Here is a 25,617-nt window from a genome sequence, read left to right as displayed (position 1 = left end):
ATTTTGGGGGGTTCAGGTCAAAGTTGAAGAGGTTTTTTAGGGAGGAGGAAAGCCCCATTTTGGGGGAGTGAAGGGCAAAAATGATGAGCTTTTTTTAAGGGAAGCCAAAGTTGTTGAGCTTCTGGGGGGGGGTGGCAGTGATCTACCCATGATCTACCGCAAATGTCCAGTAATCTACCGGTAGATCACGGTCTACCTGTTGGGTGTGCCTGGTCTAGGTAAATGGCTTTTGCATTCATTCACCAATAATCGGGAAATACTAATTCTGCTTGCAACTCTAGCTGTATTGTGTGTGTCATAGAATCGCAGAAGTGTAGAGCTGGAAGGTATCTCCAGGGGTCATCAAATCTGACCCCCTGCAATGCAGGAATCTCAACTAGAGCATCCTTGACAGATGGCCATCCAACCTCTACTTAAAAACCTCCAAGGAAGGAGAGTCCATCAGCTTTTGAGGGAGTCTATTGTATTTGCTTCTCATGAACCCTGGATTACCTGACACGAGTCTGGGGCTGGTGAAATAACACGTGACGTGATGGGCAAAGACTGAAACTCAAATGGCTTCTGTGGGGATCTTATCCAAAAATTTCAGTGTGCTACTTCCACTGATGCCTCTGAATACCAGCTGTAGGTGAGCAGAGTGCTGTTATGCTCATGTTCAGTTTGCAGGCTTCCCACAAGCATCTGGTTGGCCACTTGTGAGAACAGGATGCTGGACTAGGTGAGATATTGACCTGATCCAGCAGGTCTCTTGTTATGAGAGTCAGCTGCATGCACACCAAGGATTCAGACTCAATTTATTGGCCCTCATCCAGTCCACCTCTGCATTAAGACACTTGCCCCGGGCTTCCACTGCCTCTCCCTGTTCAAATGTTATGGAGAAGTAGAGCTGTGTGTCATCAGCATAACAATGGAACTGCCCTCCAAGACACCTGATGACTCTTCCCAGTGGATGGTTGTTTGGTTGTTAGGAGACAAAATAGCACCTGGTGGAACCAGGTAGATAATTACCAGGGAGTAACTATCCACCGTGGGTGGCGCTGTGGGTTAAACCACAGAGCCTAGGACTTGCTGATCAGAAGGTCAGCGGTTTGAATCCCCACGACGGGGTGAGCTCCTGTTGCTCAGTCCCAGCTGCTGCCAACCTAGCAGTTCGAAAGCACGTCAAAGTGCAAGTAGATAAATAGGCACCACTCTGGCGGGAAGGTAAACGGCATTTCCATGCACTGCTCTGGTTCGCCAGAAGCAGTTTAGTCATGCTGGGCACATGACCCAGAAGCTGTACGCCGGCTCCCTCGGCCAATAAAGCGAGATGAGCACTGCAACCCCAGAGTCGTCCACGACTGGACCTAATGGTCAGGGGTCCCTTTACCTTTACCTTTAACTATCCACCAATTCTGCTCTTTGGGCTGAACCATGTAGGTAGGAATGAAAGTGTAGTTTTTGCCTTCAGTACCCATACCACAGTTGACCCAGGAGCCACTAAGAGTTTGCGTAATTGTAAGAGGGTCACACTCCTACTCAATACTGGTCATCCTTCAGGGTGACCAAGGCTGATCCACTAGCCAGGTCTCAACCCAGACTGAGGTGGATCCAGCTAATCTGTTTCATTCAGATTAGCCACCCTCTCCTCCACCATTGTCATCCCCTTCCCCCAGAATAGGGTATTGGCAATTCTCCAGTGAGTGCTACACTCCATTGGGTCCAAGCTGGGCTTTTTAAGGAGTGGCCGCATATATGCCAAGATTTGCATCTATCTCTGATTGGAAGTTCTTAGTGGTCCTAAAGAAACTCTTAAATCTAGGATCCCCAAGTCAGTCCACAAGTCAGTAGATCTGTTTGAGAGGTGAGGGGGGGGGGAGAAAAGGAATTGGGTGTATACATAATTCTATATAAACATATCTGAAAAATATGTTGTTTTAGCTAAAAAGGGGGGATCTAGGTTTTTTGCGTTTGTCGTTTTCCACATCTGTAACCTAGCAACAAGTAAACAAACCCGGCTGAAAGCTCTACCTCCTCCCCTGCGAAAAAAATAAATACAGCATTTAGGACAAAATCAGCCGGCTTCTGCATTCAGTTCACATTTCATCCTCCTGTAATATTTTGATAAAAATAAAATTACCTGGGCACTTATTTACTTTAGAAAGGAAATGGAGCACAGGTATTAAAACTCTCTTTCTCCCTCGCCCTACATTCCAGATTGGAACAAAAATTACATTGTTTTGACTGAGTTATTTCGGTCTCTACGCAACCCATCCTCACCTTTCTGCTTTCCTTACCTCCATTACTCAGCTAAGTTTTGTCATCTGAAGCCAGGAGGCTTTTAATTTATTTATTTTTTTCAAACCCTCCCCCCCCCTTCTTCTTTTTTGCATTTGTACCAGGAGGTGGAAATTCTGTATGAGAAAACGTGATGGTGCCTTTATTTATTTTTTATAAAATAAAAAACCTTGTTTTTCTAATGGCTTCCTTCCCAAACAGGGACACATGAGTACAGTGCGTTTGTTAGCGTATCCAGAAGTCACTTGAAATCGAGTGCTGACTTGTGTTACCTTGTGGGCTTGGCAGAGGCTGTGCATGAGATTGTGTGTGTGTGTGTGTGTGTGTGTGTGTGTGTGTGTGTGTCTGCATGTGTGTGTGTGTGTTGCTTTAGTTTATATTAGCCCTGGAGGCAGAGTTAACACTTGAAATGGGACAAGAGTATTTGCAGTCATCAGAGAACTTTCCAGTCGGCTTCAATAACATCACTCTGGGTTTTTTTCTCTTTTTTTGTAGGGTTTTTTTTTTTTTTTTGGCAGCAAAGCCTTCAGTGGAACCATCTGTCTCTCTATTAGTGTTTTGAGTTCTGTTTTGAAGCTTCTTTGCTTGGCAAAGTCACTTTCATCCTTGGAACCTTTTTTTTTTTTTTAAGTTCCATGGCTCTCTGCCGAAGAATGCAATGCGAAAATTCCACTCGGCTGTTCATTTTTGTTTCTAAAAGGAGAATGGAGTTTCTTTGTGATTTTTAAAAAGAAAAACGAAATATTGATTCAAGGCAGGGATGGGATTATTCCAGGGCGTTAAAAATAATAATAAATTGTGGGGCGTGTGCGTTGTTTGTTAGCTGAATTAGAATAACAACAGAGGCACCAGTGGAAAAGGAGAAGTCGCTTGAGTTAGGAATTAGTGGTGGAATCTTCCTTTCTTGGTGCATGGGAAACAAAACAGTGCACTTCTCTGTGTGAGACCCAGTGCAGTGCAGTGCAGTGCAGTCTGCGACCAGCAAGTGTTCTGCGGTAGTTGCACATTGTCGCTGCCCCAAACTCCTGAGGAGGAGGATGCTTGCTTCAGCTTCCCAAAGTGTGCCCTATGCACCAAACAATGCTTCCATGTAGAATTGTAGTGTTGCCAGTCAACCAGCCAGCCATGCCCTTTCCCAGGATACTCCATTACTTTCCAACACACAGGTCCCAGTACCATAAACTCAACATCCCACTAGACCACTAAGCATGGTTAGGCCTCTTCCAACTCCATTTTTTCCCCTCTTCATTTTCTTCCCTAAAGGCACTTCTGTATTTATGCAAACTTTTTGGGTTCCCCTGTGCTCACCCTCTCGGTTCACTATTAGAAGGGAGTAAATGGCAATTGAATCATAGAATTGTGGATCTGGAAGGGACCACCAGGGTCATCTATTTCAACCCCCTGCAAAGTAGGAACCTTGGTCGAACATGGGGCGTGAACCCACAACCCTGAGATTAATAAGAGTCTCATGCTCTACCAACTAAGCTATCCCCTATCTTCCTGTGTCGTGAGGAGCCAGCAGAGAGGTGGGGGGTGGCATTGCTGACCTGGCTTTCCAGTGCAAAATGTCACTGTTAGTTGCAGAGGGGAGGGATGCAAGGCAGCAGGGTGCTGGTGCAGCAGCAGGAATCTGTACTGCACTGAGTTCCTCTTTGCCCTCTCGGGAACTGACAGTAATGCCCAGTGTTGGGAGCCAGCTCAGGATTTCATCCCTGTCTGTGCCACCCCACCAGCCTCTACTGCTTTCATGTCAGGGTTGTGTTTATAATTGTGCAGTGCTGTGGCAGGTGAGCGAGGCACTTTGGGCTTCAGTGGAGTCACTCCACATGTGATCGTAGTAAGATTGTGCCTTGGTGGTCCAGAAGCCACTGATTCATTGGTCTGCGTGGATTGTTTACCGATGCCCCCAGATACCAAAACCTTCAGCGAGCCTTCAGCCATTCTCAAGGCGGGGGGGGGGGACTTGCATGCTCAGCTGAACTCGTTAATAAAGGTTCACTACTTAGATAGTAGGGATGCGGGTGGCACTGTGGTCTAAACCACTGAGCCTTGGGCTTGCCGATCAGAAGGTCGGTGATTCGAGTCCCCGCAACGGGGTGAGCTTCCGTTGCTCAGTCCCAGCTCCTGCCAACCTAGCAGTTCGAAAGCACACTCCAAAGTGCAAGTAGATTAATAGGTACCGCTCTGGCGGGAAGGTGAACGGCGCTTCCGTGCACTCCTCTGGTTTCAGTGTTCCGTTGCACCAGAAGCAGTTTAGTCAATCTGGCCACATGATCCGGAAAAACTGTCTGCGGACAAACACCGGCTCCCTCGACCTGTAAAGCGGGATGAGCGCTGCAACCCCAGAATTGTCTGCGACTGGACTTAACCCATTTTTTACTTAGATAATGTAAGATTAGGGATGGGGGAGAAATTTGGTTCAGTTCACATTTAAAGGTGGGCCTAGTTTGTACTTTCTGGAACAATAGCGTACATGAAAATGCAGTCATGGTTCAAAATTTGCCCTTCTCCAAATTTTGCAAGACTGTTCTTCAGCCTCATAATGCTACCAACAATGCACATTCTAGTGGTGTAAAAAGCGTAAGTTAGTGCAAATAACTTGCAAAATGCATTATATTAGAGGAAACTGCATTTCCAAAATGTGTATGTTAGGCAACAAAATGTCTATATTAGCTGAAATTTGCACTAAGAGGCAGGAAAATTTTCATGAAGACTTTTTTTTAATCGCAAAGTAATTTGGGAATCTGGAGAACTACATTTAAGATGGGGGAAATGGAAAACTAATAGAACCTGTTATTGTCAGATTTGCCCAATCCTACATTTGTGTGTGTGTGTGTGTGTGTGTGTGTGTGTGTGTGTGTGTGTGAGAGAGAGAGAGAGAGAGAGAGAGAGAGAGAGAGAGAGAGATTTTGTTTCAGGAAGACACCACATACAGATCTTTGTGATGCTAGTGTTGTATACCTCTAACTCAGGATAAAATTTCATGCATCTGAAGAACTGAACAGTACTCCAAAAGGGTTTATCATGCCATAATAAATGTGATAGCCCTTAAGACGTTCTCTGCAACAGACAAACATTGTTTGCCCCTCTGGAGAATGCATTTCTTATTTATTTCCTAATAAATAAGTTCCACCTGAATGTGGACCTTCATTAACGCCAATCGAAAGACATGCCTCAGACTAATTTGGGGATATAAGTCCCATGATCTCCTGGTCATTGATATTCTACGCAACCAGCTACATTTCCTAGAGGCCAGCGGAGGTCCTGTCTTCTTCATAGCAATACACCAGACACTGGAGAAGGGAAAGAAAGAGAGAGAGAGAGAGACCTCAGTTCCATGCAGTGGTTTTCTGCTTGAGTATTGCCATGGCCAGAGATGTGGGGGAGTGTTTGATGGCTCAGGGGGGCAGTGGCGTACTTCCAAGCAACTCAGAAATGTGGGGAAGCAACATCTTATTTCAGAAGCAACCGGACAGCAGATCTTCCCCACCTCTAGACTTTTTGCCAGCTGGGGCATCCAAGTTGGAGTAGGACAACGTATAATTGGCTGGTAGTCTTCATTTGTGGTGGGTCATCATTTCATATGACCCTGTAGCTCTGCAAATGAGCCTCTGAACCAGATCTTGTGAGTGTTTGAGAGCTTCAAATTTCATCTAATGGAAGGGAGTGGGCAGTGAATTGTAATCTGTGAGGTCCGGAATGCAGAAAAGTACAGGCCCTGCTACCTGCCTTCCTTATAGTTCCCATTCACATGCAGAAAGTTGTCTCTGTTACACAGCCATCCTGGTATTAGTAAGCCAATTAGCACATTCAGAGCAATAAAAATTTACCGTAGTATTATTATTATTATTTACAAGTGTTCATTCCACATTTGCAAGAACTCAGTACTTCATTGTGGCAGTGGCTAGTCTTTGGAACTCCCTTCCCAATAATAGTAGTCAGGCAGCAAAACTGCATTGGTTTTGCAGCAGCTAAAAAAAATTATAAATCAACAATCCTAAGTGTGCAATTTCAACATGTATTAAGATGGCTGATTTTATTTCTCTTTTAAAATGCAGTGTTAATGTGTTTCTAACGTTTGTTTTTGTCTGCATTTTGAAGATATGCATTAGGTTGTCCTTCATAAACTGCTTAGAGGTTGTTTATTATTATTATAAAGTGGTATACAAATTTTGCGAAATATAATAAATATTCAGTGCATAGACTGCTCTCTTCTGGACTGGATTCATTGTAGGCCAATCTTTTCAGTTGCAAATGCCACCACTGTCCTGTTGCTAATTTACCATTAAGGAGAAGCCCCGATTTTTGGTTTGATTTTCCTTCTCCTGTTCAGCAGGTCCAAGGTCAGCTGCCGCCATTAATGATTCCAGTATTCCCTCCAGACCAGCGGACTCTAGCAGCAGCAGCACAGCAGGGATTCCTCCTTCCTCCTGGTTTCAGCTACAAGGCAGGCTGCAGTAAGTCTAGTCAACTCCCCCCCCCCCCGCTCGCTGGGGTGCAAGCAGAGGATTAATGTTTTAATGAGGCTGAGCAAGAGATGTTGTAGCATGATGGCCAAAAATGTGTCTTCTGAACCAGGAAGCTTCTGGCTCAATTGCCAGTTCAGAATTTCACGCAGGGACCTCACCTCAGTCTCCATGTATTCAAGATCCTGTCTGCACGGGGCTCTGCGTGGAGACACCCGAACAAACTCAGACTCCCCTGGTACATGATCTGTACCCTCCATTTTTTCCCCAGGTGTATGCTCAGAGCCTATGCATGTTGAGATGAATCCATGTGTACAAAGCTTCTTTGCGAATGGGACCTCAAATGAGGTTGTGGGCGGGGCCAGAAGATGCAGACCTGCCTTAAATGAGCATTAGTGCAAGACAAAGGTGTACAGTGGTACCTCAGGTTACATATGCTTTAGGTTACAGGCTCCGCTAACCCAGAAATAGTACCTCGGGTTAAGAACTTTGCTTCAGGATGAGAACAGAAATCATGTGGCAGCAGCCAGAGGCTCCATTAGCTAAAGTGGTGCTTCAGGTTAAGAACAATTTCAGGTTAAGAACGGACCTCCGGAACAAATTAAGTAAGTAACCAGAGGTACCACTGTATTCAGTATGAATAGCAGCCTATCTTACAGGACTGTTGCACAGATTGCTGTTGCACAGGTCTCCAGTTCAGTGCAAAACATTCCAAATCCATGCCAAGTGCAGTAAATTATGCCCCTTTCCAGGATACTCCATTGCTTTTTAACACACAGGTCCCTGTCCCACAAACTCAACATACCATTGGCCACCATGCACAATTACTTCTCATCCACCCGCCTTTATTTTTTTTGCCTCTTCATTTTCCTCCTCCTACAAAATTTCAGGTTCTTCTGAGCTTGGTTTGCTATTAGAGGGAGTAAATGGGGATGGAGGGGACCGCGAGGGTCATCTAGTCCAACCCCCTGCAGTGCAGGTATCTTTTGCCCAATACGGTGCTTGAACCCACAGCCCTGAGATTGTCTCATGAGCTAGGATCACTGAAGGTGAGTGAGTAGCTTACTTGAGGCCACTGACTTGTGTGAGAGTGAGATTTGATCCAGGGATTTCCTGGTTCACAGTACCTGGTACGCTAGAGCAGCTCTGTCTTCCTAAGAATCAACATCTGCTCTGCATCGTTAGTGATGATCAATTAAGCTGGTTTGGAGCCTCCCTCAATCTGATAATGCCATTTCCCTTAATTTAGTGCATTTTTATCTTATTTTCACGAACAGATTCAAATCTATTAATAATAAACCAAACAGAGGTTGTAGTCAAGCAGAAACGTATGGCCATGAAATATACCTAAGAATTATACACAAAAGTAAATTATATGTTACAATGCAATAAAAAACTATTATTGATTAAATGTGGTCACTGATCAATGCACTTTTATGCACACTTTGCCCTGATATGTACATCTTTGTAGAAACATTTTGGTTGGAGAACTGCATCACAAAATTACATTAAGTGCAAATAACAAGGGGCAACTTTGGTTACGGTTCACATATTGTTACGGAGAGTCCTAATTTGTCTTTAAAGGAGAATCAAACTGCATTCCTACCCCAGCCCTGTACTTGGGTCCTACAGAAAAATCTCTCTTCACCTTCACTGCAGGTAGGAAGAAGGATTTGCAGATACAGATACTTTTTAAAAAATGAAATACCTTCCATATATATATATATATATATATATATATATATATATATATATATATATAATTTTAAAAAAATCATCTGGAATTTTCTTGATAGTGACATTTGAGAGCATAAAACCCAAACAAACAGATCAGATACCTTTGAAACATATGTCTCTTATTGCCTAAAGCTGCCGTTGTTTGCAGTGCCTCTTTTCCACTCCAACCCCCCGAAAGAAGAAGAGGGATTGAGGGGTGGGGGAAGAGAGAGAGAGAGAGAGAGAGACTTAACACTGTTGTAGGGGAAATAAGATTTCCTTCTAAAACAGCCTGTTCCCTATTTAATGAAGAGGTTTAATTTGCCCTTTTTGCAAGCAACTTCCAAACAACATGCAAGTCCCATTAATCTCAACAGGAGTTCTGTGCATAGATCAAGGGTAGCATATGCCTCTCAATTTATGGGCTAACACAAAGCATGAGTATCTTTATAGCAGTCTAAGGTTGAAAAAATGGAGCAGATTAATCCTTGAAGGCTTTTGCTTTCAATGGAGTGTGTTTGTGTGTGCATATGCACGCATTTGGACAATTTTATATAGAAACTTGTGTGCTCCTGTCATCATGGCACTGGCTGTTTTATTTTTTTTAGAACGAGGGGGAAAGGGGAGAGCTCTGAAAAGTCTTCATTTCAGCAAAGAGATTTATCTTCATCGTGGATTTCATAAAAACTGGTTTCATTCATTTCCGCTTATCTAACTCTTCTGACATCAGCTTCCTATCTAGCTATCTGAAGCCCTCTTGTTCTGGGAGCTTCTGTCTTTGGTCCTTCTGTTTGGCTTTATTATGTCCGCATCAGTGTATCATTGACTAACTCATGAATCCATCAATTGTTTTCTTTTTGTTAGCACAGTATTCGCTAAAGGAGCAGTTGAAATTCATTTCCAAGGCAAAAAAACAAAACAAAAAAAGGACTGTGCCGGTGATAAGTCTTTTCCAAAGTGTTAATCTTCAAGGTTGAATCCCCCCCTCCCCGAACTTCCAAAATATAAATAGGTAGAACTGGAGCCTTCACCTAGGGACACAATTAAAGCAACACGAATTTGCAATGAATATTCTCCAGCTTGGGTTATTTATCTTGGGGGGGGGGGGGTGTCACTGACAAACTCACACTTTGTCAGTGAAGTGGGGATTGAGCTTTTAAACAAAACATTGTGCGAAGAGTGTTTTGCTTATTTATTTTCTTACATTTATATCCCATCTTCCTTCCTTCATGGTGCCCAGGGTGGAATGGATGTCAGCCGCCTTCAAACCATGTTGTTGTTGTTGTTGTTGTTTAGTCGTTTAGTCGTGTCCGACTCTTCATGACCCCATGGACCAGAGCACGCCAAGCACTTCTGTCTTCCACTGCCTCCCGTAGTTTGGTCAAACTCATGCTGGTAGCTTTGAGAACACTGTCCAACCATCTCGGCCTCTGTCGTCCCCTTCTCCTTGTGCCCTCCATCTTTCCCAGGGAGTCTTCTCTTCTCATGAGGTGGCCAAAGTATTGGCGCCTCAGCTTCAGGATCTGTCCTTCCAGTGAGCACTCAGGGCTGATTTCCTTCAGAATGGATAGGTTTGATCTTCTTGCAGTCCATGGGACTCTCAAGAGTCTCCTCCAGCACCATAATTCAAAAGCATCAATTCTTCGGCGATCAGCCTTCTTTATGGTCCAGCTCTCACTTCCATACATCACTTCAAACCATACCCTGTTCAATTCCACTATACTGTATTCCCTGGCTGTTGCTAATTTCCCTCTTGGCTGTTGCTTCCTGCTTGCTGGATTAGTTACGCAGCCAATCGCACCCAATCAGGGATTGTACAGTTAACAGAATGACATCACATAGTCAAGCAAGCAGTGAGGGCAACGCACAGGAATAAGTGAGTGGCTACGCAAGGAGGGATGAGAAGGTGAGGCCTTTTTCCCCGGCATTGCCAAATGTGCAAAACATTTCACTCAGGCTGGTTCCTGGTGCAGCACTGAGTTTTGATGCAGTTCATCAGCCAGCAATTCATAAACAGCTCCTACGGTGTTTACTGAGAATGCACTCAGGCAGCTGTTTAGCAAGTGGTAATTTTCCAGGAAGGATATGTAACCATTTGATAAGCCAGCCATACATATTTCCTTGTCAAGTGTTGAGGAGAATTCTACCACATTTTCAGAGTTGATTAGAAATCTGAGGGAACCAGGGAGTGGAGAAATTTTCTACGCAGACCACTAGCTTACAATGTATCTGCAAGGACACCAGAGTAAGTTACAACTGAGTAAAAGTAAACCAACTTCTGCATTCGCCATATGCAACAACACTGATCAGTGTAGTTTGGGTCAGTTTGACCCCAGCCTATCGAATCGCTTATCTTGGCTGTGGCTATTCACAGACACATATGGACCACAGTGAAGAGCTCTCTCTTTCTCCACACTGGAAAATCAGGGCTATTAAGCTCATCCAAGAGCTGCCCTGCCCCATAGAATGGATACCGAGTGTTCCTATAGCTGTTCTTCCTCAAATGGCAGATGCAGTGATTCACGTTGCCGAACATGTAACTTAAAGCTGTTGAATGTTGAATATTGCTATTTATATTTGTAGGCCTGCAAAAGGTCAAGACTGCATCCCATTAAACATATCTGGCAGATTCAATTAATTCCATGTTTAGCACAGTGCGGCACTGTGTATGTGTGTTTGCTTTTCAACTGCTAGTATATTAACAGCATGGCAGCTGTGTAGCACATCACATCCATGAGACTGACATGACATCACACATTTTGGTCGCCATGGAAATGAAAAAGAAAACTGAACCAGGTTTTTGCCTAGGCCTGAGGGATGCCTGTAATAGCTGCATGCCAGGGAGATGTTCTTGAAAGACCTTCTTCATCAATAAAGTCACATTTGACAAATTTATCCATGACATGGGGCGATCTAAGAGAGTTTTGGATGTTCTGTCCCATGCATGTAGCCCTGCATAATTCCTGAGGATCTAGGCTTTGGTCAGGGGCAGATGGGTCTCATCAACCTGGGAAGGTAGCCCATCTAGGAGAAGGAAAACTCTGGTCCTTAACCTCTGCTGCCTGCCTTGCAGGACATCTTCGGGAGAAGAAAAGGCTAAGGAGTAAACCCTAAATAAATCAAGAGTGGAGTCCCTAAGGCAGCTGAGTGGTGCCTTGTACACCTCCTTACATCAACTCCTGCAGCCAAGCTGGTGCCAAACATATTGCTCTGCTTTCTTTTGGACCACATCAGCAAGGCTGAGCAGGGGGGTCTTATTGTCAGGTCAGCCCAGGACCTCCATACATGCTGCCCAGGTTTCCACTTCAGGGAAGTCACTTCGGTGCTGCTAATGCAGTGGTTTGACTTCACCCCCAGAGGTGCTCTCCATGGTCTCTCAAGACGGATGCCAACCAGGCCTTGGTGATCTTTTTGGAAGTAAGGGATAAGATTCAGAAGAGTTACATGGTTTTATGTTCAATGCCTGCACTACTGCAGTAGAATTTTGACACTTAGTCCTACTTGATGGGAACTGCAGTCCAAAATTCCTGTTGGGAAAGGCTACTCTTTACATACAAATTAGGATATGCAACTTTCATGCAAATAAGTATCCTTTTCGGGCGATACGTTTACTCTTTTGGGCAAAGCCTAAGCACCGAGAGCTGGACTCAAGGAGGGTTTGGGCTCATCTAGGAGTGACTTGTTTTTCTCAGAATGGGAGAGATTCATTTCTGAGCCCTCCTCTCCTGGATGTTGGCCAAAACTCTACCCCAAATGTCACTCTTCTTGACTTTGCTGAAATTTGAGCACAGACGGCACATTCAAGTCTGAACCCTAGATTAATTATACCTATACTGGCAGAATATAGGTGAATGAAAATCTTCTCAGGTTAGAATCTACTGGAATTTCCATCTCCCTCCCTTTTGGAGAATATTTGCTGCTGCTTTTAATCCTTGTGGGGGTTTGAGTATGATGCAGCAGAAGTAAAGCATTTTTAAGTCCCTCCCCCTTTTTTCCAATGGGAGAAGTATACATTTGCTGCCCATTAGCTGTTGAGTCATATGTCATCTGCCTGGACTTTGGGGTTGATGTGCTTTCATCCCTCTTTCATCCTTGTTTTGGGCGGGGAATGGCTAGACAATAGATGCATTGTGTATTTCTTACATATCAGCTCCCTTTCAATGGAAACTTAAAAAAAAAAAAAAACAAATTTGCAGAAAAGCCCAAACACAGTTATTGATGAAATATCTAATTACTATTTCAACTTGGCGCAACTGGGTACGAGAGTGGACAAGCCAAGCCTAATAAAATTAAAATATGCTGAATTCACCATTTGACGGTTTTCTGAACAATATCCCCTACATCCAATAAAAAAATAATAATGAAACTCATAGTTAATTGGTTTCTCATACAGGACAATAAAATTAATGTTTAGGATTTAAATACCATAAACTTCCCCAGGCAGATTTGCTGATGTATCTCTGTTTTTTAGTTCATCACATGTTTCATTGTTTAATGGGGTATCATGTGGGCCGTATAATTATGTCTCATGTACACAAGGTCCGCAGGCATGGCTTAGAAAAGGCTGCTGGCTAATTTCTCATTTAAGTGCTGTCAGATGATGTCCAGGTTGTTAACAATTGCCAAGCCCTAAGGGGGAGAAGATGAAGACAAAAAGATAGATTTAGACTTTTGTGTGTGCACAGCTGACAAAAGTATCGCAGCTAAGTAAGATATGGTGGGTTTAGGTCAGAAGAAGGGAACCTTTTTCATCCCAAGGGACCACATTCTTTTCTAGGTGGCCTTCTGAGGGACCCGTGCTCATGGCAGACAGGTCAAAAGTAGGCAGAGCAATGAATCGTAGAATTGTAGGAAGGGACCCTGAGGGTCATCTAGTCCAACCCCCTGCAAATCTCAAATAAAGCATCCATGACACATGGCCGTCCAACCTCTGCTTGCAAACCTCCAAGGAAGGAGAGTCCACCACCTTCAGAGGGAGTCCATTCTATGGTCAGAACAGCTCTTATTGTCAAATGTTCTTCCTGATGTTTGTTGGAATCTCCTTTCTTGTAACATGAAGCCATTGGAAGAAAAAAACAACAACAAGCTTGCTCCATCCTCCATGTGACAGCCCTTTAGCTATTTGGAGATAGCTATTGTATCTCCTCTCAGTCTCTTCTTTTCCAAGCTAAGCATACACAGTTCTCTCAACAGTTCCCTTCATAAGTCTTAGTTTCCAGACCCTTGATCATCTTGGTTGCCCTCCTCTTCACACCTTCCAGCTTCTCAACATCTTTCCTAAATTGTGGTGCCCAGAACTGGACACAGTATTCCAGGTGTGGTCTGACTAAGGCAGAATAGAGTGGTACTATTACTTCCTTTGATCTGGACACTAGCCATCTGTTGATGCAGATCCTGTACCTTTGTGAGGGACATAGGGGTCTCTTGACAATTTTCAGTACCCTTAACAAACTACAATCCTCAGGATTCTTTGGGGAAAGCCAAGAGTTTTTAAAATGGTCGGTACTGCTTTAAATATAAAGTGCAGAGTGCGTCTTACACGGATAACTAGCAACAATGAAGTGTGTTGTTGCGATGTGGCCCTTTGCAATTTATCTTAAATGTACTTCCCTTCTATTAGCTAGAAAAGAAACAGCGTTCAGAAAGGAAAGCTTATTGTGCCCGCTGAATCAAATGTACCATGACTTTGCATTGTGCTTTCCTAATGAATGTGTACCGTTGTAAGTCTTGTTTCCAAAGACTTTCCTGGGCTAATAATTTCTGTTAGCACATCATTGGGCCATGCACAAATGCTCCAATGATCTTTATTAATGGAGTGGAAAGCTTTTTAAACATTTTGTCATTTAGAAAGGCCAGGAATATATAAGGCAGAGCACATCTGTGTTAACTGCAAAGGCTAGATGTTAACAATTCGGCCCTTTGTTTTCTGCACAAAAATGGAAAGGCTTATCAAGGCAGCCGTTTCTTATGAAGGCCTGCTTTTGTAGATATATTCAAAGTTAGATTGCAGAAACAGAAGAGCATTTGTTGTGAATATTTCCTGTGCTTTAACAATAAGCCCCTCGTCACAGGGAACCCTGGGAATTGTAGCTCTGTGAGGGGAGTCTCATCACCCTTAGCAAACTACAGTTCCCAGCTGTTGAAGTGGTATAAGAGTTCTTATCAAAATAAAGCTCAAAAGACTTGTCAAAAGGAAACAGCCTCTGGTCTGTGATAACTGTTTCTGAGGGCTTCAGGGCCATTCACTAAGGTTTCCTTGCCGTGAGGAATGTGAAATAATTAAGGTGCCACCTATGATCAAGTTTCCACTGAGAAATAAGTTTTGGGTGTTGTTGTTGTTTTAAAAAAAATCAGAGCAATGAGTTGTTATTAACACACTTCTTCCAGAAGGCAGCAGAGGAAAAAGTAGCTAGCCTGAAAACACAATCTTCACCAGCCATCTGTCTAAATGGGCTGAGCTCTTGGGACCCTATGAATCTCTTTCAGCAATGCATTTGTGGGATGTGCGGTGCCACTACTGAAAAGGCCGTGTCAGCTGTTCAAGGACCAATCTAAATAACTGGTCATGGTGGCACTTGCATCCAGAGTGAAATTAAACATTCTGAAAGCAACAACAACAACCTGAACACAAATGGTACAAGGTAGGGTTACCAGATGTCCCCGGTTCCCGGGGACAGTCCCTGGATTTGCAAATCTGTCCCCGGACAAATTCCGTCCGCAGAATGTCCCCAGATTTGCAAATCTGTCCCCGGGAAACATGGCAGCGGCAGCCTCAGGAGCCAGCCTGGTAGCGCAGTTGGCTCTGGCTGGCTTCAGGAGCTGCTCGCTGCTCGCTGCCATGGCAGCCGCCATTTTTCCTCACTGGAAGTCCCCATATGTTGTGTCTTGTGCGCAACACATCATATGGGGACCTCCGGAGAGGAAAAGAGGTGGGCACCACGGCAGTGGGCAGTGAGCAGCTCCTGAAACCAACCAGAGCCAAGTGTGCTACCAGGCTGGCTCCGGGCTGCTGACTGCCGCTGCTGCTGCCACTGCCAAAGGGGAACCGGGGACGTCCGGCGATACAGATCTCCTGCCCCCTTTCCCCTTTGTTTTGACTAATGGGGGAGGCTTAGGAGTCGCGGGCAGGCGGCTGTTGCCCAGTTTTCTAAAAACTCTGCGCATTTATGTTTCACACAGTGCAAAAGAAGGGCTTTGCACCTTGCCTGGCAGAGCAACTGCGCGCCTTGCTCCCCTCCTGGGCAATGGCTGGCCGCCTGTGACTCCCCAGATCTGTCAAAACAAAGGGGGAAGGGGGCAGGAGATCGGGGGAGGCTCTGGAGTCATGGGCGGGCAGCGGCAGTTGCCCAATTTTTTAAAAAACCTGTGCATTTATGTTTCACAGAGTGCGAAAGAAGGGCTTTGCCCCTTTATACAATATGCATGTGTGCTTGGGCCCAGGGTCTTTTGCCTCACCATCCCCACTACTGACTCCCTGTTGCTACTCAGCTTCAAAAAAAAAATGAAACAAAAAAGTGTCCTCGGATTCATTGAAAAAAATCTGGTAACCATAATACAAGGGCTTTCCCATCACATTTTTTCCAACAGCCAGCGCAGGACTGAAAACGGGGTTTGAGGCACCGATATAAGGGGTGGACTTAGGTAACAATCTTTGGTGCGAGCATAGTGTTCCAATTACGCAAGTGGAGCTCTGTTTGCATCTCCCAAACACTGGCAATGGGTGTGCTAAGTGTCAATGCTACTAGCCATCCTCTGTTTGGTTGAATTCCTACTTTGACTTAGCCTGTAGGTTCACCCCCCACCCCCCAATCCAGCATGGCGATCTTATCAAGGTTGCGCTGTTTTCTTTTTCTCCTTTTCTCTCCTTTGTAGATATATTCTCTCTCTCTCTCTCTCTCTCTCTCTCTCTCTCTCTCTCTCTCTCTCTCTCTGGAAGCTCAGCCCTCTGATCAGTGTGCACTCCCCTCCCCCCCTCCCCATTTCCCTAAATACATCATGAAAAAGGATGAGGTTTCCGCCTTAATTGCCTGTGCCTTTTATTCACATTCCTCTCTCAGCCAGAATTGTGAAGAGTGTTAGTAAAAGGCCTCACAATGGAGCTTTTCATTAGGCCTCTGCGAGGCGCACAAAAGGAGGCTTTTGGAAAGAGTGAATGCAGGAGTTTAATTTGCAGGTGGAGAGTGGATAAAAGGTGCTGACGCCTCTATTATTCTCTTACTTAGGTGACCCTTACCCTGTTCAGCTGATCCCAACAACCATGGCAGCTGCTGCCGCGGCAACCCCCGGCTTAGGTCCTCTCCAACTGCAGGTAAGTCCGGCTACAATGACGGAGGAGTCAAAGGTTAAATAAATATGGAAAACAGTTTTCTCTCCCATTCCAACCCCGCAAAACACACACAATGTGGTTTTCCCTTCTTTCTCTTTTGCGCCCCGCCTTTTTGTGTCTGGCACACACCCCCACACCCCCTTTTCATTTACAAATCTACATCTGGAAGTGGCTTTCTTTTCACCTGGGAGAGGGCGGGCTTCAAAAGTGCCATTCCCGCACCCACTCCCCTGGTTTAAAGGAACTGTGACTTACTGGTAAAGCAGAGGGGACAGAGAGGGATGCTTAGCACCCACTCAAAAGGCTAGTCCTCAGAGCCTTTCATGGTAGTTTGCTTAGGGGGGCAAAAGGAAGCAGTGCTTCACACGATGAGTCGCTGATTTACAGGAGTCGCTGCTGCAAGGTGAGGTGAAGGCTGTTGTTTTCTAAGGAGCTCAGACTCACTCCATCGTTTATAAAGCATGCGACCTTTCCCTAAAGAATCCTGGGAACTGGAGTTTGTTAGCAGCACTCGGAATTGTAGCTCTGTTTGTCGGTTCCTGAGATTTTTCAGGGGAAAGTCCTATGGTATAAATGTGGTGAGCATGCAGCTGTACATTAAGGAGGATAGGTCTGTTGATGGCTGTTTGCCACAATACATTTAGAGTCTCCTTTGCTTCACTGACGGGACTCAAGTTTGCATGTGCAGGATTCCAAGGCAGTCTTCCTTAGACACACTGGGTCTTCCAGCCATACGCGGACCAGGCACAAACCCACTTACCTTCAGCAAGGGGGCTACATCATACGACTTCAGACCATGCCCTAGGACCCAGCAAAGGCCATGAGAGCTGCGGATGAGGCATCTGTCTTAGAGGCCATGTGCTTTTGACTACTAGATGCTGGGGCTGAATTAGATAAGCTAGCTACTTATTTTCCCCGTTCCTTCTTTTACTTTTATAAAACTGCCCTTCATCATCCTGATTAAGGGACGGGTTACAACAAAATGCCACGTTTAGCAGGACAAGTCCAGAATGCATTGTGCTAACCAACTACCAGAAGACTTTACACAAATATAAATATATATTTGTAGTGGTTAGAGCATCAGACAAGGACCAGGGAGAATTCAAATCTCCCACATGACCTTGGGCCAGTCAACATCCTTCAGCCTATCCTACCTCATAAGCCTGTTGTGAAAATAAAATGGAGTGGGAGAGCAATCCATACAGCCTTTAAAACTCCTTGGAAGAATGGTGGGATATAAGTCTAGATGATGATGATGGTGAGTAAATAATAAATAAATTTTCAGGCACACAATTCCCATTGTTATTATAATTAAATTTGTATACTGCTCTTCATCCAAAGATCCCAGGGCAGTTCACAACAGAAAAATACAAAATGAGAAAACCAAATACATAATAGAACAAAAGCAAGAGATCATAATAATGAATGAATGAATGAATGAATGAATAAAAATATACCCCGCCCATCTGGCTGGGCTTCCCCAGCCACTCTGGGTGGCTTCCAACAAAATATTAAAATACAGTAATGAATCAAACATTAAAAGCTTCCCTAAAAAAAGCAAATCAACCCCCCCATCAAATGTCACAATGTCAATCACCTGACATCACAATTGATTTCACATTTTGCAGTCCCAAAGTCGGGACCTTGGAGCACCTCGCAGGCAGCAAGAAGTCACTGAAACAAAGGTTCTTCCTTCATTTTAACAGGGGTTTGCATCAAATCCTGCCAAACTGTGCTAGATTTAAGCCCAGCTCAACAGCAGGGGTTAGATCCTGGTGCATTGGCTGCCTGTACCAGTGTGCTTTGGGGAACTGCACAGCCACGGTAGAGTTGAACCCTACACCCCTGCCCACCAGCTGACATTACGGACTGATGTCAGCAGATGGACAAGTGGTGTGGCTTTGAGAAAAGGGCATCATTGCAGGCCAAACCAGAACCCACAGAGGGCCAAGATTGCCTCACACACCAGAGGTTCCCCACCCCTGGCTTAACTGCTGTGATGTCATAGGGAGGCAGGACAGCCTAAGTTTAAGTAACCAATTTATTAATGGGTTTTGTGGACCTCCGTCCTGGAATACCAAAGTCACTGATCAAGAGTTGTTAAATTAATAGTCTCCTTCATGCTAAAGGTACCTTTGTGGTACACATCACTCGGGCAGTTTCAGGGCCTTTTTGAAAGCTGTTGGCCCCAGACAGGTGACTGTTGGTTCTTTTAGTCTGTGATTAATTCAGCCACCAGCACATGATGGTGCCAATTCACAAATCCTTGATGCCATTGTAAAGCATATCATATCGCATTCCTCCATCCTCATTCCTCCTCCTTTGCCATGCAGACTAGTTCAACGATTATTTGTAGTCATAACCAAGTGATATTTTCAGAAAATGCTTATATAGCTAACCAACCTTGTGACCTGGATGCATCTTCCAAAACCACACTTTGGCAAACCTAGAAGACACGCTCCCCCCAAAATAGCCAGCTAAATCACAATTCCAGTAGTTTCAACAAGACCTACGGAGAGACCTATGGAGTTAAGTGGATCTGCCTTCTTTTGGCTTGTTGCTGGATTTTTGCCTGCTGTCCTGGGACCTGGGGAAGGAGGCCTTTCTGTGCAATAGATGGGAAAAGTCTGGCATGGTGAGAGAGCCTGAGAATCCCTGTGAGCTGAGCGTGTGACATAATATCAGCATAATAAGTCATTCTTAATGAGCAGGCGAGAGGCTGGGAGACAATTGAGATGGATCTCTTCTGCAGTTGAGTCAGCTGAGTGCCAGATAAAGCACTGTCAGTGTGTGTAAGCTTGCAGAGGTTAATATATTCACCTCTTATTGTGCCTTTATATGAAAAGCAACACTGTGGTTTAGCCTCTGATACAAATACTCTGCGCAGCATGAGTATCGTGGGGGCCATAACAAGCAATGCTGTGGGTGCCTGCCTTCATCCTGGAATGATTTCTGGGGGATAACTTCAATCCTCGTAAAGTGCTGCAAATAGTCACACAAAGATTGGAAAAGAAGCGTCAGGAGGACTCCAGCCAGGGCTAGATTACTAGCAGTGAAGTCAAAGTTTTGTGATCTGAAAGGGCTTTGTTTCCACTGTCTTTTTTTCTTTTTTGCAAGGGGGGGGGGAGAGAAAGCTGTCAGTGATAGAAGGAGTGGACAGTAAGCGTCTGTTTTTCAGAACCTGGTTTAGTCATTCAAGGGCCTATGAACTCTGATAAGAAAAAGAAAGGAACCTATAATAGCGGTTAATAGGAAATGGGGGCATTCTGCCAAGGTTATTGGTTTCTTTTTTTTTTATAAATTTTTTATTGGTTTTACAAAATTTTAGAAAACAGACAAACACTTAAAAGGACAAACATACATGTATAATTTCATCACCTATTTTCATAAACCTCTTTTCTCGGACTTCCCCATACCCCCCCTTTCTGCATCCCAATGTCCATAATTTTATAGCAACTCCCAGTTGTTACTTTCCAACCTCTGTCATCTTAGTCCTCTCTATATTCTGACCTTGTATCACTGTATCCCTTTGTTTCTGAGAACCACAACACTTTAACATTCATTAAGTTTATAATAGTCCTTAAGATAACTTTTAAATTTTCTCCATTCTTCTTCCACCGTCTCTATTCGTTGGTCGCGGATTCTGCCTGTCATCTCGGCTAATGTCATATAGTCCATCACTTTCATCTGCCATTCTTCCAGAGTGGGTAGATCTTGTGTCTTCCAATACTTCGCGATAAGTATTCTTGCTGCTGTTGTAGCGTACATAAAAAAAGTTCTATCCCTCTTTGACACCAATTGGCCGACAATGCCCAGGAGAAAGGCCTCTGGTTTTTTAGGAAAAGTACATTTAAGTACCTTTTTCATTTCATTATAGATCATTTCCCAGAAAGCCTTAATCTTCGGGCATGTCCACCAAAGGTGGTAGAAGGTGCCTTCAGTCTCTTTACATTTCCAGCATTTGTTATCGGGCAAATGATAAATTTTTGCCAGCTTGACTGGGGTCATGTACCACCTGTAAACCATTTTCATAATATTTTCCTTTAAGGCATTACATGCCGTAAATTTGATACCGGTGTTCCATAACCATTCCCAGTCAGCTGACATAATGTTATGACCAACATCCTGTGCCCACTTAATCATAGCCGATTTGACTGTTTCGTCCTGTGTATTCCATTTCAGCAACAAGTTATACATTCTAGATAAATTCTTAGTACTGGGTTCTAACAATTCAGTTTCTAGTTTTGATTTTTCCACCTGGAAGCCAATTTTCCTGTCCTGTTTGAAAAATTCCATTATCTGATGATATTGAAACCAATTTTGTACTTTATGTTTCAATTTCTCATGACTTTGTAATTTGAACTTATCTCCATCCTGTTCCAAAATTTCCCAATACTTCGGCCATCCGACCTCCATATTGAGTTTCTTCACTGCCTTGGCCTCCACTGGTGACACCCATCTAGGGGTTTTGTTTTCCAACAGATCTTTATATCTTATCCAAACATTGAACAATGCTTTTCTAACAATGTGATTTTTAAAGGCACTATTCAGCTTGATTTTGTCGTACCATAGATATGCATGCCAACCAAAAGCATTGTTATTGGTTTCATGGCAAGCAAAAATGCAAAACAAAGATTGGGAGCAGAAATCCCTCCCACATGGAAATAGGGGCAGCCCCAGTGAATGTTTACCTAGGATGGATCCAGGGGTATGAACTGGTGGGCAGTGGCGGGCAGTGGGTGGAACCCAGCAAGTCAGGGGGTGGGAGGAGAGGAAGGAGGGAGAGAAATAAATGAAATAAAACAATGCAACTATTAGCCACTTTAACACAGTGTGTCCGATGTGTTAGGTAATGTTGGGGAGAAACTATTCCACTTTCTCTCTTAGGCACCAGAGAAGGAGTTTTTTATTTTTAAGTGTGTTGCTTTAAGTGCGGTGTTGTGACATTTTCTGCTGCTGTGCTAACTGCTGTTTTAACCAAGGTTTATGACGATGCTTGGTTTTTAGAATTATTTGTTGCATTTGAGCACTTTAAGAAGTTCTAAACCACCCTGGAATCAACAAGAGGTGGTATATACACATTTTTAATTAATAATAGATACTATGTGTATCTATGTTCTATCTATGGCATGCGTGCAAAGTTTCCTCAATAGGCGAAGTAGTGTGGTAAGGTTTATTTGAAGAGCAGTATTGTTGTTGTCTAAACCACAGAGCCTAGGCCTTGCCAATTGGAAGGTCCGCGGTTCAAATCCCCATGATGGGGTGAGCTCCCATTGCTCGGTCCCAGCTCCTACCAACCTAGCAGTTCAAAAGCACGTCAAAATGCAAGTAGATAAATAGGTACCGCTCCGTTGGGAAGGTAAACGGCATTTCCGTGCGCTGCTCTGGTTCGCCAGAAGCCGCTTAGTCATGCTAGCCACATGACCCAAAAGCTGTACGCCGGCTCCCTCGGCCAGTAAATCGAGATGAGCGCCACGACCCCAGAGTCGTCCGTGACTGGACCTAACGGTCAGGAGTCCCCTTTACCTATTGTTGTTATGTTTATTTCATTTAGGAATCAATTCCCATGGAGCGTCCCAAAGCAATTTACAATATAATTGTAATTGAAATACGGTCAATAAGTTTAGAGCATGCCAAGATACTAAACCCAAGTTGAGAGGCAGGTGTTGCAGCTGACTGCATTTCTTCACTTTGGGCATCCTACAAGAGACATTGGCTCATCCACACTTACATTTTGCCCTGCCCTTCCCAGGCACAGGTCTGTGTCCGAGCACTTCCCCTGCCCACCCCTGCTTTCCCCAGGAAAACCCGCTCTTTAATGCTGAATTGGAACAAACGGCAATTCGGGTTTTCTGCAGATTGCCGTTTGCAGTCAGCGGTAAACAGTGGGTTTTTCTTGGGGAAAGTGCCAGTGCAAAAAAACACACCCCAGGATGCTTTAAAGCAGTGTTTCCCAACCTTTTTGGGCAAAGGCACACTTGTTTGATGAAAAAAATCTCGAGGCACACCACCATTACAGCCCCGTGACGTCAGCGCGCAGCGTCACGCCGGGAGGGACGCACGAAAGTGTAAGTTTCAATTTTTTCCCCTCCCCCTTGCCGGGGAACCTCCAAGCTTTGGGGGTGGGGGGGGGAGGAGGCAGCAAAGCGAGGCAGGAAGGAGAGCGCGGCTTGGCTGGGTGAGCTTTGGCAGGGGCAGGGAATGAGAGCCGCGAGGCAGGCGCTGCGGACGGAGGCGCTGCCCGCCGAGCTCGCAGGCAGCCAGGCAGGCAGACGGCGAGAGCCCCGCGCTGGGCGGCCTCTCCTCGCCGCCGCCGCCCCGCCTCTCGCCGCCCGACTCGCCCGCCTCCCTCCAGGCAACATCTCGCGGCACACCAGGCAACATCTCGCGGCACACTAGTGTGCCGCGGAACAGTGGTTGGGAAACACTGCTTTAAAGCCCAGACCTGTGTCTAGAAACACAGCACAAAAAGAGTCAGGATGAGGCCATTCACTCATCTGAGGGGCTTCTAGTCCGTGTTTCCTGTCCCTGAGTTAGACTGCAAAACAACTGCTCTGTTCATTGGACACAGTCGGCGCATGGCTTTATAGATTTCAATTACATCTCTTGGAACTTTCAGAAGAAGGCTTTGTACCTGATCTATTTCTCTCTCTCTCTCTTATTACTCCCCTGCCCCCAGTGATGCTCTTTAATCCACCCCACCCCACCCCCAGTCTTTGTGCACTGACAGCAGTAGCGAGGCAGGTTTTTGTAGGAAGGGGATGAAAAGGTGTATTGCCAACATTGTCACTTCCGTGCTGAGGCTGACACATGCTCTCTGTGTTGAAAGACCCCTGCCAACCCCTGCTTTGAGAGGACATGTGTTTTGAAGCCCTTCCTCTCCTTCTTCTCTCCAGGAGTCCCCCACTGCGATGTCCTACCTGTCACAGTTAGCACTAATTGGTTGCCCTCATTGGCACCGCCTGCCGAGAGGCTAATGACTGGATGAGCAGGTACATTAAACTGCCCTCCCTGTTTGTAGCAGTGCATACTGTACACTGAATGTAACTTGCTTTGCTAGCAGGGTTGGCATTCATACCATCTACGTTTTAACTTCTTTTGACAAGGATAAAGCGGGGACTTTGCTGTCTTTTGTTGCAGCTACGGAGCTAATAGGTCTCATTGTCACTGTCTCCCACGGCGCTTCCAAGGGTGCTGATTGCACTAACTCACATTGCCAGGGAGGCTGTGTCTTGCGCAGAGTTGCCATCACAGTTCTGACCAAAGCGAAAAATAAGGGAAGTGAATTTAGAGCTTCCTGCTTGAGCAAAATGCCCAAGGAAGTTTGAGAGGCGTGATCTGCTGGGAGGTGGGTGGGTCTGTACAGCCCCCCACTCCAATGAGGGACACACCAGACACATGAGTGCAGATTGCTAGCTAAGCTGTATGATGGGTGTTCGCTGTCTGGTTGGGTGTATAAGGTTGGTGGAAAACTCTCTGTGCCTTGAGCAAAACTGTTAAGACGTGGGGTGAAAGTAGCTTCTGAGTTTTCTTCCAAAGCAAAATCTGGAGGTTCCTGCTGGAGCCAAGCATCTGAGAGAGTTCTAAGAAACTCAGAAGAGTTTCTACGTGTTTATAGGGAAGGGACATGACTCAGGGTAGGCCCTCTGCTTTGAATGCCTAAGGTTAATCCACCAACCACTTCTCCTCTCTTCTCCAGCTGCTTCTGTTTTTTTAGCAGCAGCTCCAAACCCTGCATTTTTGCAATTTGGGATAGGGGAGTTTCAGGGAGAAAGCGGCAGGTGGCAGAAAAATGAAGGAACGCTTTTCCTTCTTGCTGTTACTTCCTAACCGATTAGCCTTTCCTGCAAATACATTGCATTAGAGAAGCAATGTACATGATCTTCTACACAATGCATTGGTTGCAACGGAAATGTGTGGTTCTGCCTACAGCCAGCAAAATTCCCCATGCTGGTTCTTTCCATTCTTAACACTGGCTAGGTGGCCAACCAACTTGACCTACATGGAAGATGTGGGAAGACGTGGGAGCTTTCATGCTGAGCTAACATTTTGGAAATGTTGCTGTCAGTGGATTACCCCATTTCTCAAATTTAAGCACAATCCATACCTAATTTTGAATCCTGATCCACTCCAACCCAGTTATCTGCTCTCCATCTTTGCACATCTCCCGCTGCAATAGTCCAACTTACCCAGCTATTTTCTCTAAGGTCTAATGTCTCAGTATGGAATGCCTGACCATGGCACTGGCTGTATCTGAATGGACACCCATGGCTGTCAATGGGATGGGTTCTGGAGCAGTGCAGCATGTGTATCATTTTACTGCAAGGATTGGGAATTTGTGGCCCTCCAAATTTTGTTGGACCCACCCACCCCCCATCAAACCTAGTCAATGTCAACAATGCTCAGGAATTACAAAGCTTGTAGTTCAGCAACATCTGGGGTGGGGTCTCAGGTTCCCTATCATTGTATTAGCAGTGACTCTCCAGGATTTCAGGCAAGAATCTCTCCAGGAGTTTGTGAGGATTGAACCTAGGACCTTTTGCATGCAAAGCAGCTACTGTACCACTGAGCTACAACCTTTTCGCTTACTGTTCATTGCTGGGAATAAGGCAACAAACCATGGCTTGTGCTGACCATGATTAGGTGTCAGTCAAAGGGCTATAAGTCAATGATAGAGTATCTGTTTTTCATGCAAAAAGCCTCAGGTTCAATCCCTTGAATCTCTGATTAATGCTGGGGAAGTCTTCTGTCTGATGCCCAGGAGATCCACCGTCGCAACTGAGCTATATATGGACCAATGACCTCACAGTATTCTGTGTTCCTAAGTGTGGT

At 44.9% G+C, this 25,617-nt stretch overlaps 1 protein-coding gene across 11 annotated transcripts in view; it reads left to right on the top strand.

Moving 5' to 3' along the window:
* Positions 1 to 25,617, top strand: part of SOX5 (SRY-box transcription factor 5) — a 783,587-nt gene that overhangs the window by 646,761 nt on the left and 111,209 nt on the right. For 8 of the 11 annotated variants that reach the window (XM_081209974.1, XM_081209972.1, XM_081209973.1 and 5 more), the window contains 2 exons: positions 6,611 to 6,734; positions 16,682 to 16,767. In XM_081209974.1, the coding sequence (XP_081066100.1) occupies positions 6,611 to 6,734; positions 16,682 to 16,767 (210 nt within the window). Of the gene's footprint in view, positions 1 to 6,610; positions 6,735 to 10,428; positions 10,705 to 16,681; positions 16,768 to 25,617 lie in introns of those variants that run through there. The other 3 variants (XM_081209977.1, XM_081209971.1, XM_081209970.1) reach the window with 2 other exon arrangements.

The sequence above is a fragment of the Podarcis bocagei genome (genome assembly GCF_964188305.1).
Source record: "Podarcis bocagei genome assembly, chromosome: 10".
Lineage (NCBI taxonomy): Eukaryota > Metazoa > Chordata > Lepidosauria > Squamata > Lacertidae > Podarcis > Podarcis bocagei.
Note: the sequence above shows the minus strand (reverse complement) of the source record. Positions and strands in the feature narration are given on the sequence as shown.